We start from the raw sequence: 13,957 nt of genomic DNA on the forward strand, positions 1-13,957 counted from the left end.
TATCTATCTATCTATCTATCTATCTATCTATCTATCTATCTATCTATTTTTAGTGAGGCAGTTGGAGTTAAGTGACTTGCCCAGAGTCACACAACTAGTGAGTGTTATGTGTCTGAGGTCGCATTTGAACTCAGGTCCTCCTGAGTCCAGGGCCAGTAATCTATCCACTGCGCCACCTCACTTTTACTTTTTGGTGAGGCAGTTGGGGCTAAGTAAACTTGTCCAGGGTCTCATAGCTAGTAAGTGTAAAGTGTTTGAGGCAGGATTTGAACTCAGGGCCTCCTGACTTCAAGACCAGAGCTATATCCACTGCTCCACCTAGCTGCCCCTGAAATCCATTAATTTTTAAGGTGCAAGCAAAAATGATTACTATAAACTATACTTAACAGAAATAATTCTTCTGCTTAAGAAAGAAGTCTCAGAATGAGATGGGATACACTGCAGACAATAAATGATAATAATAACAATCATAATAATCACAACAATAATACTAAATCAGTCATTTAACCTTCTTCTAGAAGTAGAACTTCACACACCAGTAGTGTCTGGAACTGTGAGATGTGGGTCACATTAGTCAAAATGAGGTAATGATGAATGAAAAAAGCCACCCAGGGCACATTCTGTGACTTCACAGTAGGCATTTATAGTTAGGACACTATTTAATATACCACCCACCATGGAAACTCATTTATGATGACAGATTATGTGGAGAAAGATTTAAATCTACCTTATAAGTGTTTATAGCTGCAGTTCTCATATTTTGAATGATATTAGTTTCTGCCATGTGACTTTTCTTTCAGTTCCCGTTGTTTGCGTTTATGGTATAAAGGAATTTAATTATAACTGAGTATTCTTTCTAAGTTCCTCCTTAAAGAAATTTTCTTACAGGGAGAGTAGTTGAAATGAGATGTCAAAATTAACTTCCTCTATTTGTAGGATACAGTTATTTTTCAACATAATCAGCTTGTGCTTTAGGAGTTTATGGCAAGAGTTGCTGAATCATTTTAGAAATGTAGAGACCTGTGTTTTGCCTCTTAAAGCCAAGTGTTTAACAGATGCAGCCATTTCCTTCCACCATTGGTGGTTTCTGTTACTAAATCACAAGAAAGATCTTGAGTTTCTTAACAACATTCTCTCCTACTCTTTACCTTTTAATTTTTGTTGATGTAAATTTTGTGGTGATGAAATACCACAGATAGTGTTCAGATTTGAGAAAAAAAAAAGGTGGAAAATAAAATGGGAAGCAAGGTAAGGCAGAGAGTAGAGAAGGGAAAGGAATTAAAAACTTTGTTTTGTGTAATTTGGAGTGACTTAGGCCATATGTGGCACATTGTTTAATGAAACAGAATTTTCCCCCTCCTATGACGTCTTTTCATTTTCTGCCCTGGTTTTTTTATTTTAAATTATGATAATTCTCATATCTAGTAGTGACTCATATCTACCAATTTTGCTTTTATAAGTTGGAAATAATATTCTTTTTAGCTTCCAAGAGTTTATTGCAGTGACATACCAATGTATGCTGTCATGCTAAGCTTTGGTTGTTTACCAGTTGTAGGTAGTAAGTCTTCGTTTTGTTGGGAAAGCACTTTACATTTTCTTTAGTTATCCTCTTCGCCTTCCATTCAGTAATATGATTGAATTATCAGTTTGGGCATTAATGGATAATCTTCAATTGATTAATTAAAAATTGACTATGCTTTCATTTTATCAATGAATTTTCTTTTAGATGTATTTTATTTATGTAGGCTGTCTGTCTAATACTGTTCCAGTAGGTTATATAACAAAGAGAGATGACTATTCAGTCCTGTTTTTAATGTGTAGGCTGGTTTCCCTTCTTGTGAGAGATGGTAAAGGGTCTTGAGGAATGGATATATCAACCTGAAATAAAGAATACTACCTAAGTAACAAAAACTAGGCTCTTTAATGAAGGCAAAGGAATTACAATTAGGGACCACCACACAGCACCAAAGTCGTGGAGTGCCCGAGGAGGGGGTTTAACATGGGGGTTCTTACATAATACCAGGGCAGAGGGAGTGGGGTACAATTCTTGGAATGGTGCAGCTGCAGATGCAGGGGGGAGGTTGGAACATTCTATGGAGCACCATCCACTGTTGTAGCAATTAGGAATGTCCAAAGAAACAATAGCACTAGTTTCTGCTGGCTCTGGGATCAGGAGATCTGCTCATAGTCCCCTGAATTCAATACTTTCTCTACTGTCCAGGTGATTAGAAAAATGCAATGTCCCTTTAAAAATAGAAGGAGGGCTTCAGTGAAGAAAGAAATAAGCGGAAGGAGCTAAAGAGGAAGTTGGGGCATCATGATCTGTATTAGGAGGTTGGGAGGTAGAGGGATATCAGACAGAGGAGATGGGGAAGAAAGAGGGTAGGAATTTAATTGGTTTTAATTGAAACTTGGGTTAGAGAGGAACTTGGAGTTGTAACAAGCTAATAATTTCTTGATTTTTTTCATAATAATAGAATCATACTGCGAAAGTGGCAGAACCAAGAAAGGGAAACCTTATTTTGTGTCTGATTTTTACCAATTAAGAGGAAGTGATTGCTGAATAGAAATAATGGGTATGTTGGGGCAAAGCTATTAATCCTTTGTTATGATAGAGGAAGAGAGAAAAGCTGGGAAGAATCTGCCATACTTTGTAATTTTTAGGAGAGCATATTTCAGACTGCTTAAAGAAATGATTCCGTGGACTAAAATTCTTCAGGATAAAGTCACCCCAGGAGGATTGGTGACTTTCCTTCCTAAGAAGGAAATTCTGAATTCACAGTAGAGAAACAGTTCCAAAGAAAGGAAAAGGAGGGTGGGAATGAAGGAGAGATTTGTCTAAAGAGACTGGTGTGGATGCCTTAAAAACTCACCAACCAACTTAGATTGAAAATAGACATGTTTAGAAAATGTAAGCAATAGCATGTAACAGCATAAATGCAAAAGTGCAGTATGGTCTTGTGTTGAACATTTCTTAGGTAGGAGATGTAGCAGGGCTTCTAGCACCTCTCTCACTAGCAGGTTTGATTTTGATCTTGTCAGACAGGAAGAGAGGAATGGAGTTACAGTAAGGGGTTGAATAAGCTTACTTTATTCTAGGCTAGTCTTCTCAAAGGGAGTTTGCTGATAAAGGTAGCACCAACTCCTACAGCATTCTCTTAACAACCCTTCTCGCAGGTGCTGGCGCGAAGGGGTAGCAATAACCCCTCTGTCTCGATGGGGTCAATTGAGACAGGCACAACTTGTGCTCTTCCCTAAATCCCCTCAGGCCCCAATGGGGCCCCCTCTCAAGCTTGATGGGGGCTGATCAAGGCATGTACAGCATTCTAGCCTGTACATTTCACCACTAAGGCAGTCCCTACTCACTGACCAATACCCACTTTCTTTATAGGGCAACAGACAAAGAAGGCATATTGCCAGCAATAGCCTCACAATTTTATATCACCTCACCCCTATATCTGCTGTGACTGCGCAGTAGAAACTGTTTTCAACCATGATTGTGAGAACTCATATATCTAACACCTAGAAACTAGGGATTGTTATGGCTATGGATCCTGGGAAAGAAGACTCTAAGAAAGAATAACAAAAATCCACCTTACACACACTAAACTTCACCTTACTGACATCTTGTTAAAAAATATTGTCAAAGGGAGATGAGGTTGGTGAGGAGTGCTAAAGGTAATGAGAGTTTTTGAGTTATTTGTAAAGTTCTACTGTAGAAAAGAGATAGAATCTATGAGTAGCACCTAATATTTGGAGGAGGATGATTGGATGATGTTGATAAATGATAAAAGATGACACAGAAAAGGCAAGGTACTTGGCTCTCTTTTACTTTTGTGTTCTATGTGTACAATATTTGGACCAGAAGATACAGAACTAAAATAATTAGGGGACTGAACCCCAAGATTTGTTGGGAGATAGCAAGAGAGTTTCTCACTGAAGAAGGAAATGGCAAACCACTTCAGCATCTTTGCCATGATAACCCCAGGGACAGTATGGTCCAGGGGGTCACGAAGAGTCAGACAAGACTGAACAACAAGAAGAGAGTATCCACCTGTCCTTGATGAGTTCAGGTCACTGAGGTCAGGTGCATTATATCCTTGAGTAATGGAAGAACCAGCTGATAGTTTAAATGTAGCTATGTCCTCAAATGCTCTTGCTTCCTTGTTTGTCAGCTTCCTCAGCTTCTGTCATCCGTACCTTCATTGCAGCCACATACGGGGAAAGTCATACCTTTGATTTCATCATGACTCACAAGTGAAACACCTCTACAGTCACTCCCCATAACTCTGATCTTCCTCTCTCTGATCATAATTTCCATTATTCCATCTCTCCTTGTGTCTCAGTCCTCAATCTCCAACTTCTTAAACCTGTTTTCTGGCCTTCACTTTGACATCGGTCTCTCTACTAACCATCACCCTTGTCCTCTCTTTTCTTCCTTCAAAATCTTATCCTAAAACCTTAACTTTAATTAGTTACACTTTACACTACCCTCTACCCTGATCCTGTTGCTGCTTACCCCAGTCCAAACCTAAGCTCTCAAATACTCTTATCATCTGCCTTCTCTGCTCTTACAGGTATGCTGCTGAATGCAGATGCAGGAACTCCCACTGTCATTATAAGAATATCTATCTATCTATCTGTTTATCTATCTGTCTATCTGTCTGTCTGTCTATCTATCTGTCTGTCTGTCTGTCCGTCCGTCCGTCCGTCTGTCCGTCCGTCCATCCATCCCTCCCTCCATCCATCCATCTCTCTCTCTATCTATCCATCTATCTCATCTCCCAAGTGGGTCCTTACTACTGCAAACTTTACTTTTCTATGATTATCTCCGTACCTCACTTTCCTTAGCATCTATTTTAGACCTCCTTTCAAGCCACATATACACTTCTCCCCTTTCTTAGTCAGTCATCAGGTATTTAATTGCCTACTATGTGCTGGGCTCCATGCTAGGCTCTAGTGATACAGGTAACAAGAAGGAAATGATACCTACACACAAAGCTTATATCCTAATGTGGGGAGACATTAATTACATAAATATACACAGCATAAATGCTAAGTGAGTAAATACAAATATATACAAAATAGTTAAATATAGGATAGATTGGGAAGGAAGACACTAGCAGTTGGAGGGATCAGGAAGGTCTTAATGTAGAAGGTGGTTCTTGAATTACATCTTAAAAGAAGAGAAGGGATTCTGTGAGGTAGAGAGAGATTCCAGAGATGTGGGATCCTTGGGTTTATCAAACACTAGGCTTCTCTGCTTGTTTGCTTCTGTATGTCATGTACCTAATGTGTTCTTTCTATTTCTTATTCTGTATGTCACATACCTAATGTGTTCTTTCTGTTTCTTAACTAAGTTGTTTTGATGATTATTGCTTTGTGGTATAGTTTGAGATCTAGTACTGCCAGAAACCCCTTTCTTTTCCTTTTTTTTTTTCATTTTTCCTTTGATATTCTTGACCTTTTGTTTTTATTTTTTCTAGTTCGATAAAGTAGCCCTTTGATACTTTGATTGATATAATCCCGAATAAGTAAATGAATTTAGGTAATATTATAATTTTTATTATATCACCATATCCTTGCAATGAACATTTATTAATCTTTCTTTGGTAATTTAGATTTGTCTGTATTTGTATAGGGTGTTTTATTGTTGTATTCATACAGTTTTTATATATGTCTTGTCAAATAATTTCCTAAGTATTTTATATTTTCTGTAGTTATTTTAAACAGGATCTTTTTAGCTCTTCCTGCTGGATTTTTTTTTGGGTAATATACAGAAATTTTGATGATTTATGTATGTTTATTTTTTAACCTATAGCATTGCTGAACTTGCTGTTTCATTTAATTTTTTAGTTGACTTTCATGTGTTCTCTCAGTAAGCCAACATATTATCTGTAAAAGTCACTAATTTTGTTTCCTCTTTGCCTAAGCTTTCAATTTTTGTCTTATTGCTGTAGCTAGCATTTCTAGCACTATCTCATAGTAATGGTGATAATGAGCATCTTTACTTCACCGTTGATCTTATTCAAAAGGCCTCTAGTTTATCCCCATTAGATCCTATTAATATTAAGCGGAGGTCCATTTATTCTTGTTATCTAGTTGTTTTTAAGAGGAATCAATATTATTTGTTGTCAAAATTTTTTTCTGCATCTATTGATATAATCATATGATATTTGTTGTTCTTGTTATTAATATGATAATTTATTTTTTATAGTTTTCCTAAGATTGAATCAGCTGTGACTTCCTGGTAAACATCTAGCCTGGCCATTGTATATAATATTTGTGATGTATTACTATAATCTTCTTGCTAAAATTTTGTTATTAAAATTTTTTGCATTGATATTCATTAGAGATATTGGTCTTTATTTATTTTTTCCTCTGTTTTGAATCTCCCTGATTTAGGGAGTAGTAAGACCATACCGTTCTCATGGAATGAATTTGGTAGGACCCTTTCTTTTCCTATTTTTAAAAAATTTTTAATTAATTTATTTTGAATTATCGACAATCACTTCCGTAAGCTTTTGAGTTTTAAATTTTTCTTCCCCTCCCTCCTCACCGCCTTCCCCAAGATGGCATGCAATCTGACATAGGCTGTACATGTATATTCCTATTAAATATATTTTCACATTAGTGATGTTGTAGGTAAGAATTAAAACCAATAGGAGGAACCACCAGAAAGAGGAAACAAAACACAACAGAAGAAAAAAAAATAGCATATAGTATGCTTCGATCTGCATTCAAACTCCATAGTTCTTTCTTCTTTGTGGATAGTGTTTTCCATCAGAAGGCCTTTGGAGATGTCTTAGATCCTTGTATTGCTGAGAAGGGTTAAGTCTATCAATATTAGTCATCGTACAATGTGTCTGTTACTGTATATAACACAGTATATATATCCTGGTTCTGCTCATTTCACTCAGCAGCAGACCATACAAGTCTTTCCAGGTTTTTCTGAAGTCAGCCTGTTCATCATTTCTTCCTATTTTTTTTTTTAAACAGATTTTGTAGTAGTGGAATTGGTTGTTCTTTAAATGTTTAACAATCCATTTGTAAATGCAGCTGGTCTTTTTTTCCCTTTGGGAGTTCATTTATAGCTTGTTCTATTTCTTCTAAAATTGTGTTATGTAATGCCTCTATTTCTTGTTCTATTATTCTGGGCATTTTATATTTTTGTAAATATTCGTCCATTTAATTTAGATTGTCAATTTTTTTGGTATGTAATTAGACAAAATAATTCTTCTGTTTCTTTTATTTATTGGGGTTATAAATTCGCCTTTTTTACTTGATACTGATGATTTAGTTTTCTTCTTTCTTTTAAAAATCAAATTACTTTTCATTTTATTGGTTTCCCCAGGTCTGGTTCCCCCATCTTTCAAGCTGCTCTTTGCCTAATTTAATAATTTATTTATTTTTCCTTTATATTTTGTTAACCTTTTCTTTGATTTTCAGGATTTCTATTTTGGTATTTAACTGAAGGTTTTTAATTTTTTTTTGGTTGTTGTTGTATGCCCAAATTATTAATCTTTTCTTTTTTTTTTAATCAGTGAGACTGTTTGGAGATAAAACATTTTCCCTAAAAACTGCTATGACTTCATCTCCCAAATTTTATTTTATTTCTTATTGTCATCTTTAGTGAAATTATCTGTTCTTTCTATTATTTGTTCTTTGACCCATCTGTTTGAGTGGGATGCCCCTATGAAGACTTCTCAGTGTAATTAAAGTTTGGGATAAGATTATCCTGAATTTGGAGATAAGTTCATGAGGCAGAATAGGATAAGTATAGATTTCTATAGTTCCCCCTTCTCCCAATGTTAAGTTAGTAGTTAAAGATTGGCAAGCCTGAAACTCTGAAACCCCCCATATTCTGTTGCTACATTCTGGTCACGGTGACCTTCCCATAGCAGTGTCTAGCTTGATCACACATTCTAAATTGTTCATTTTTGCGGCAAACCAAGGTGATGGATATGTATATTGTTTCTTTGTTCTCTGTCTCTGGGAATAGATTTTCGCGCTTAGATTGTAAGCCAAATATTGGTTAGTTGGTGGGAGGGGGAATTTTCCCCGTTAGAGTTATAAACTGGCTTTTTGCTGCTGTATTTTGTCTTCCTTCATCAGAAATCATACTGGTGCAGGAACACCCGATACTCAAAAATTGAAATAAACTTTCTGTTCCTACCTTGAGATACCTCTAAGAGTTTTTTTTTAAGTAGCATCCCACACATGTTCTTTAGGATTAAGTTATTTGGTGTCTCATTACTTTTTAATCTTTTATTCAGTGACCCTTTATTCAATATAATTTTTATTTCATTGTGGTGTATAAAAGATGTGCTTACTATTTCTGCTTTACTGCATTTTTTGGTAAAATTTTTATTCTTGAATACATGGAAAGTTGAAAAATATGTATACTCCTTTTTATTCCCATTCAGTAATTTGTCATTGTCTTAATTCATTTTGTTCGCCTTTTTGTATTGCCTCTTTTTGTCAACAACTAAATGTTCTTTGTACACTACCTTTCAAATTCCATCTCATTTCCTTTGCTTAGGCTATATCCCGATGCGTAGAATGCACTTCTTCCTCACTATTGCATTTTAGAATCTGTCTTCCTTCCAAATCATAGCTCAGTTGTTACATCTCACAGGAGCCCTTTTGTGATGCTTTAGTTGGTAGTACTCTCTCCCTGTTGAAATTACTATGTATTATTTTGTATGTTATTTGTGTATGTATTGTGTTCACTTAGTAGAACCAAAACTCCTGGAGCTTAGGGACTGTTTATATTTTCAGGGCCTATCAGAGTGCCTGGAACTTAGTAGTCACTTAATAAATGTTTATTGAATTGAAAATGAACCAAATTGCCACTCTCCCATATCTGGACTCTCATGGTCAGCTATTTCCATGGTTTATTATCCTTGGATCCATCCTATCATTCCCACCAGTGACTATTATTTTACCTGCCTTGCCTGTCCGTAATCTAGGTTAGCCCTTTTCATATGCTTTCTTCACTCCTGAGATACTAAGTTTTTAGAAAAAAAAAAGGATATTTATTTATCTGTGTACATGTTGTATTTCCCTTGTTCTTGTCCCTTGTGCATGTTGTATGTCCCTGCTCTTTGAGGGCAGAGACAGTTTAGTCTTCAAGTATCTCACCCAGTATCTTGCACATAAGTGACCACTTAATTATGGTTTGTCGAAGTGAACTGACCCCTGTTTCCAAATCTTAGATTCTTATTTTGTGGTTATTGTTTGTTGTTAGGGGAAATTAAGTAGATAAGATAGACAGCAACTACATTCAGTTAAGTTATTGCTATACTTATTTTATGGCATTGTTACATATTAACAGATCATTTTAAAATAGAATTGCCAAATTCTGAAGTCATATTAGATAAATATTAACATAACTATGTCTAATTGTATGTAAAATAACCATGTGGTTTATTTTTCATGTATATATACTATAATTTTCTCAATTTCTCCACTAATTTCCTTTTTGACATTATAGGATCATTTCAGTTAAGGTCTTCCTGTAAGTTTTGCTAATTAAAATAAAATTTCAGTACAACAACGTATCACTTTTTCTTTACCATTACTCTTTTTTTCTTATTTAAGCATTTTATATTTTAATATAAGAATGGTCAAATATTGCTTATTTTAAAAAAACATATATTTGTAAACACACAAATGTAGTAAGCATAACAATTTGGAAACGTATTTTAAAAAATAAAAGGCTTATTTTTCCCTCTTAGCTGATTTGAATAGGATGCACAGACAAAATATAGATGCCTACCATAATCCAGATGCAAGAGCACATGAAGATAAAAGGGCTGTTGTCTCTCTAGACCAAAATTTAGCCACTGCAAATGCTGAGAACCCAGAAGATCCTGCAAATACAAATTCAGGTTTTTAATCTCATTCGATTTTATTACATTTCTAATGTATCACCTATCTTTTCCTCTTAACTATGACAGTTCTGTATCATGTCCTAGCAAGAATCTTTTTACTCTTGTGATGTAAAACATGTTGACCAAGCTATTTAAAACAGATTTTTCTTCACAAGTCTCTTTTTGTCTGTTTGGAATTACTCTTCAGCTTGCTGCTTAATCTTCCAACTTGCTTCTCAGTTTATATCACTTTTGTTTGTTGATTTTCTTTTTGTTTGGACTGTTTGAGGTGGGAGTTTGTTTTTTGGGCACTGTAGGGCCAAACTCACAAATTCCAGTAATGTTATTACTTCATATTTATTTATTTGTGGAGACTGTGTGGAGTAGTAGCTGGAGTCAGAAAAACCTGGGCCCAGATTCTGCCTCTGACACAATAACTCTGACCATGGGCATATATATCACTTACACTCTAGGTTCTCCAGGCAATGTCTTAAGGGCATGAGTTGCTCAGCTGAATCAGCGGAAGGAAGGAATTTCTACACTGAGAATTTCTTATACAAATGAAATCATAGGTTTGAAACAAAGAGTTAAATGAATGTATCCTTCCAGGAGAAGTATAAGCTCCCTGAAGACAGAGACTGGTTCATGTTTTTCTTTGTGTCCTTAGTGCCTAACATGGCGTCTTTTATATTGTAGGCATTTAATACATTATTACTAAATTAAATTTTGTTTATGTATGTGTATGTGTACATGCATACACATATATAAATTGATGTTTTGAGGGTTGAGTTTAACTTCTGCCACTTAAAATTCAGTTTCATACTGTTTCAAGTGTAGTTTAGAAGCCTTTCAGGCATCCATGGGGCACAGTAGGGAGAATTGGACTTGGAGTCAGAGACCTGAGTGTGAATCCTGCCTTATTTGGTAGCCCTCTGTGACCCTTTCATGGCAAGTCACATGACCTCTTTCAGCTTCAATTTCCTCATCTAAAATAGGGATAATAAACTGGGATTTTTGTGAGGATAAAATGAGATAACTTATATAAAGTACTTTGCAGACCTTATGCAAATGATACATGCTGTTATTGTTAATATAGTAAAGGTAATAGAAGAAAGAAATCCTAAAGAAACCTTCATTTAAAAGAGACCTGGAAAGAGATGATTTTGCTTAGTCTTTTGTTTTGAAACACTTGTGAAAAACGATTTTTATTTTCTTCTTTTTCTAGCTTTAGCTGTTAGTTATAGAGAGTTTAGGAAACTCGGATTTTCTGACAAACAAGAAAGAATCCTAAAGATTCCTTTCTTTGTATATTAGTCTGTCAACATTTATTTAGTTTTTTCTGTGTTCAAAACAGATTGCAAGGTGCTAAATAACTGTGAGAGTATGAAGTTATTCTTGATATGCCACCATTATTTCCTGCTGTATTTTGTCTATTACTACTAATTCTGCTGTTCATGAAACAGATTTTTATTGTATAGCTACTTTTATTCTTATGCTATCTATGCCTTATACCTATACTTAGAGATTAATGTTAAATCTCTGTCTCCTCTCTTTGTTTTGATTAAACATTAAAACACAAATTCCATAAAATTTATTGAATACTTATTATATGTAAACCCTTCTACTGGAAGATATAATTTTTTTTTCACTTTTTAGATAAAAGGTATTTAATACATTAGTGCAGTTAAAGTGTTTTGTATGATTAAAAAAAACTTCATGCACAGATTTCGTTCATTAAAGGAAGGCTAATTTTAAAATACCATGTCAGTGGTGAACATCACCCAGTTTATGCTAAAGTATAAGCTTTGTTATCTCACTTTTGGAGAACATAGGGAACTCAGAATTCCAAAAGGAATTTTACAAATTATAAAATAGCCTGGTTTTCCCTGGTTTTTAATCTTCATTTGGGCCTATTTCCTAAAATTTAATTTTTTGTTGTTTTCCTCTTAATATTCTATATTTTACTTAATTTGTGGAGTCTCTGATTAAGCATAATTAAACCATTAAATTAATCCCAACAGAGGCTGGAAGGGAGCTTGCTTCTTAGTTGCTGTGTGTTCTTATTTTTGGATCCATTCTCCTGTTGGCTAATATTTATTTTGGGACCTGCTTTTTACTTGTTGACTTTTTTCTGTCTCATTTTTAAGCAGCATTAAACCTTCCTCATGTTGTATTTTTTTTTTTTTTTTTGCTCTAAGTAACTTATGCCACCCTTCTTTTGTAAATTTCCTTCTAGTTGTATCTGCCTATTTTCTCATCCTGTCCACTTCATTTGAATTCTAATCCTTTCCTCCAGTGTGGTAGACACTGTACTTAATGTTGTTTTGTCAGCTTAATTAACATACTCTCAATTTTATTAGAGTAATGCTGAAGAGGAACTTCATGATGGAAATTCAGTGTTTTTAATGAAAAAAAAAAGTCCCATCAGAAAAGTGATTGACAATTTTATCATTTTTTTCTTATGCTAATTCTTTTATTTTCTGTTATTTACTTTTAAAGTATTTTTAAAAAAAATTTAACCTTTGCCTGTAGTTAATTTCAAACATATAGACAAGTAAACAAAATAAGCTAGTCATGATAGTCAACTCAATGACAAAGTAATTAACATGTTCTAAACCAAATGATTAAGAGAAATTTAGATATTGGAATATAACTCCTAAGACTGAACAGAGATTTAAATGTAGATTAAAAAATACATTTTGGGGACATAGCCTTTGGAAAGGCTTAATGGCACTGTTTTTTAATTACCTGTGAAATTTCTTAATGTTCCAAATTAGATGTGATATTGTTCATACTTGAAATCTTTTATAAGCAAACTTTTTTTATTTTTCATTCTTTACCTGAATTTAGAGGAATACTTTTTAATTTCAACAGAAAATCTGTAGCTATAGAGATATAGTAAAAGGAATAATCCAACATGTCATTGATAGAATTTATCTTTTAGGTTGAGTACATTAACAAAATTACTAATTTTAAATGCTACATATGTGTTTATATACATATATTACATAAGAGATTCTCAGAGTGTTAAATGTCACCTCCTAAATAAAGGAAATTCATATACATCAGAATCCAAATGAATATATACATAAAATATCTTTTCAAAAGCCTTTTCTACAGTGATAAATTTGTCTAACAGTATTTTTCTTTCACCTTTTGTTTCGGATCTTTTTTATGTAGGTGTGTTTTTTGTTTTGGCTGTTAGCTTTGTTTTCATTTCACTGTGGCTTTACCGTTTCATCTATTTTATCATTTTGGTCTGGGTTTGTTTGAATTCTACTCTCTCACTCCTACGTCTTCTCTGCTGGAATGACAAGTTTAGTATATTTTCCCAAAAGACAAATTTAGAAAATCTTCTTCCTTTTACCGTTGTTTTTAAAATAAGTTTTTATTTGAGCAGATGCTGATTTTAAATTTTGTAAAATATCTTTTTCAAGGTCAAATAGGTACACAGAGCTCTCCTTTTGCCCGGGGAAACATTTTTGGTGAGCCGCTAACTGAGCTTCAGATTAAACAGCAAGAAGCTTACAAGAATTATCTTCGTTTTCAGGTGAAGTATACTATTTTATCATAAAAATTTTATTAGATATACATGTTCTGCTAAATATGTAATAAATGTTGCTAAATATAAAAAGAGAGTTTTGCCTATTAAATATATTTTAAGTTCTAAAATGTTGATTCAGATATTTAATGTCAAATAATTTATATTGTAAGGTCTATATGAAATATCACATTTTATGGGGTAATAAAATAATAATCAGAATTCATATGATGCATATAAAATAACATTATATGTGGTATAGTTTGTAAGCATTGCATATACATAGCAATTTATTGATTATATATAAAAGGTATATAGGAAAATGAACATTTTCACATTGTAAAAGCAAATCACATTTGTATGTTTGTCACTATAGCAATTTAATAGGCCATATGCTCTGATGTTCTCAATTCAACTATTACCTTATAACAAACTGTAGATTAGGTAATTTTCTTAATCTGAACAATGTATAGATGCAGAATTCTCACCATGTGTAGTCAGAAAGACCTGGCTTGTCCAGTTGAATTATATTCAAAACAAG

General features: G+C 34.0%; 1 protein-coding gene across 14 annotated transcripts in view; it reads left to right on the forward strand.

Annotated features, from left to right (window-relative positions):
- The window catches only part of LOC114053780 (centrosome and spindle pole-associated protein 1-like), a 133,484-nt gene that overhangs the window by 83,173 nt on the left and 36,354 nt on the right, over positions 1-13,957 (forward strand). For all 14 annotated transcript variants that reach the window (XR_003570423.1, XM_027876919.1, XM_027876918.1 and 11 more), the window contains 2 exons: positions 9,741-9,893; positions 13,313-13,425. Coding sequence is in view for 13 of the 14 variants with exons in the window: in XM_027876919.1 (XP_027732720.1) it covers positions 9,741-9,893; positions 13,313-13,425 (266 nt within the window). In the remaining variant the exon portion in view is untranslated. The remainder of the gene's footprint in view (positions 1-9,740; positions 9,894-13,312; positions 13,426-13,957) is intronic.

Source organism: Vombatus ursinus, unplaced genomic scaffold (genome assembly GCF_900497805.2).
Source record: "Vombatus ursinus unplaced genomic scaffold, bare-nosed wombat genome assembly UNPS02014812.1, whole genome shotgun sequence".
NCBI classification, from domain to species: domain Eukaryota; kingdom Metazoa; phylum Chordata; class Mammalia; order Diprotodontia; family Vombatidae; genus Vombatus; species Vombatus ursinus.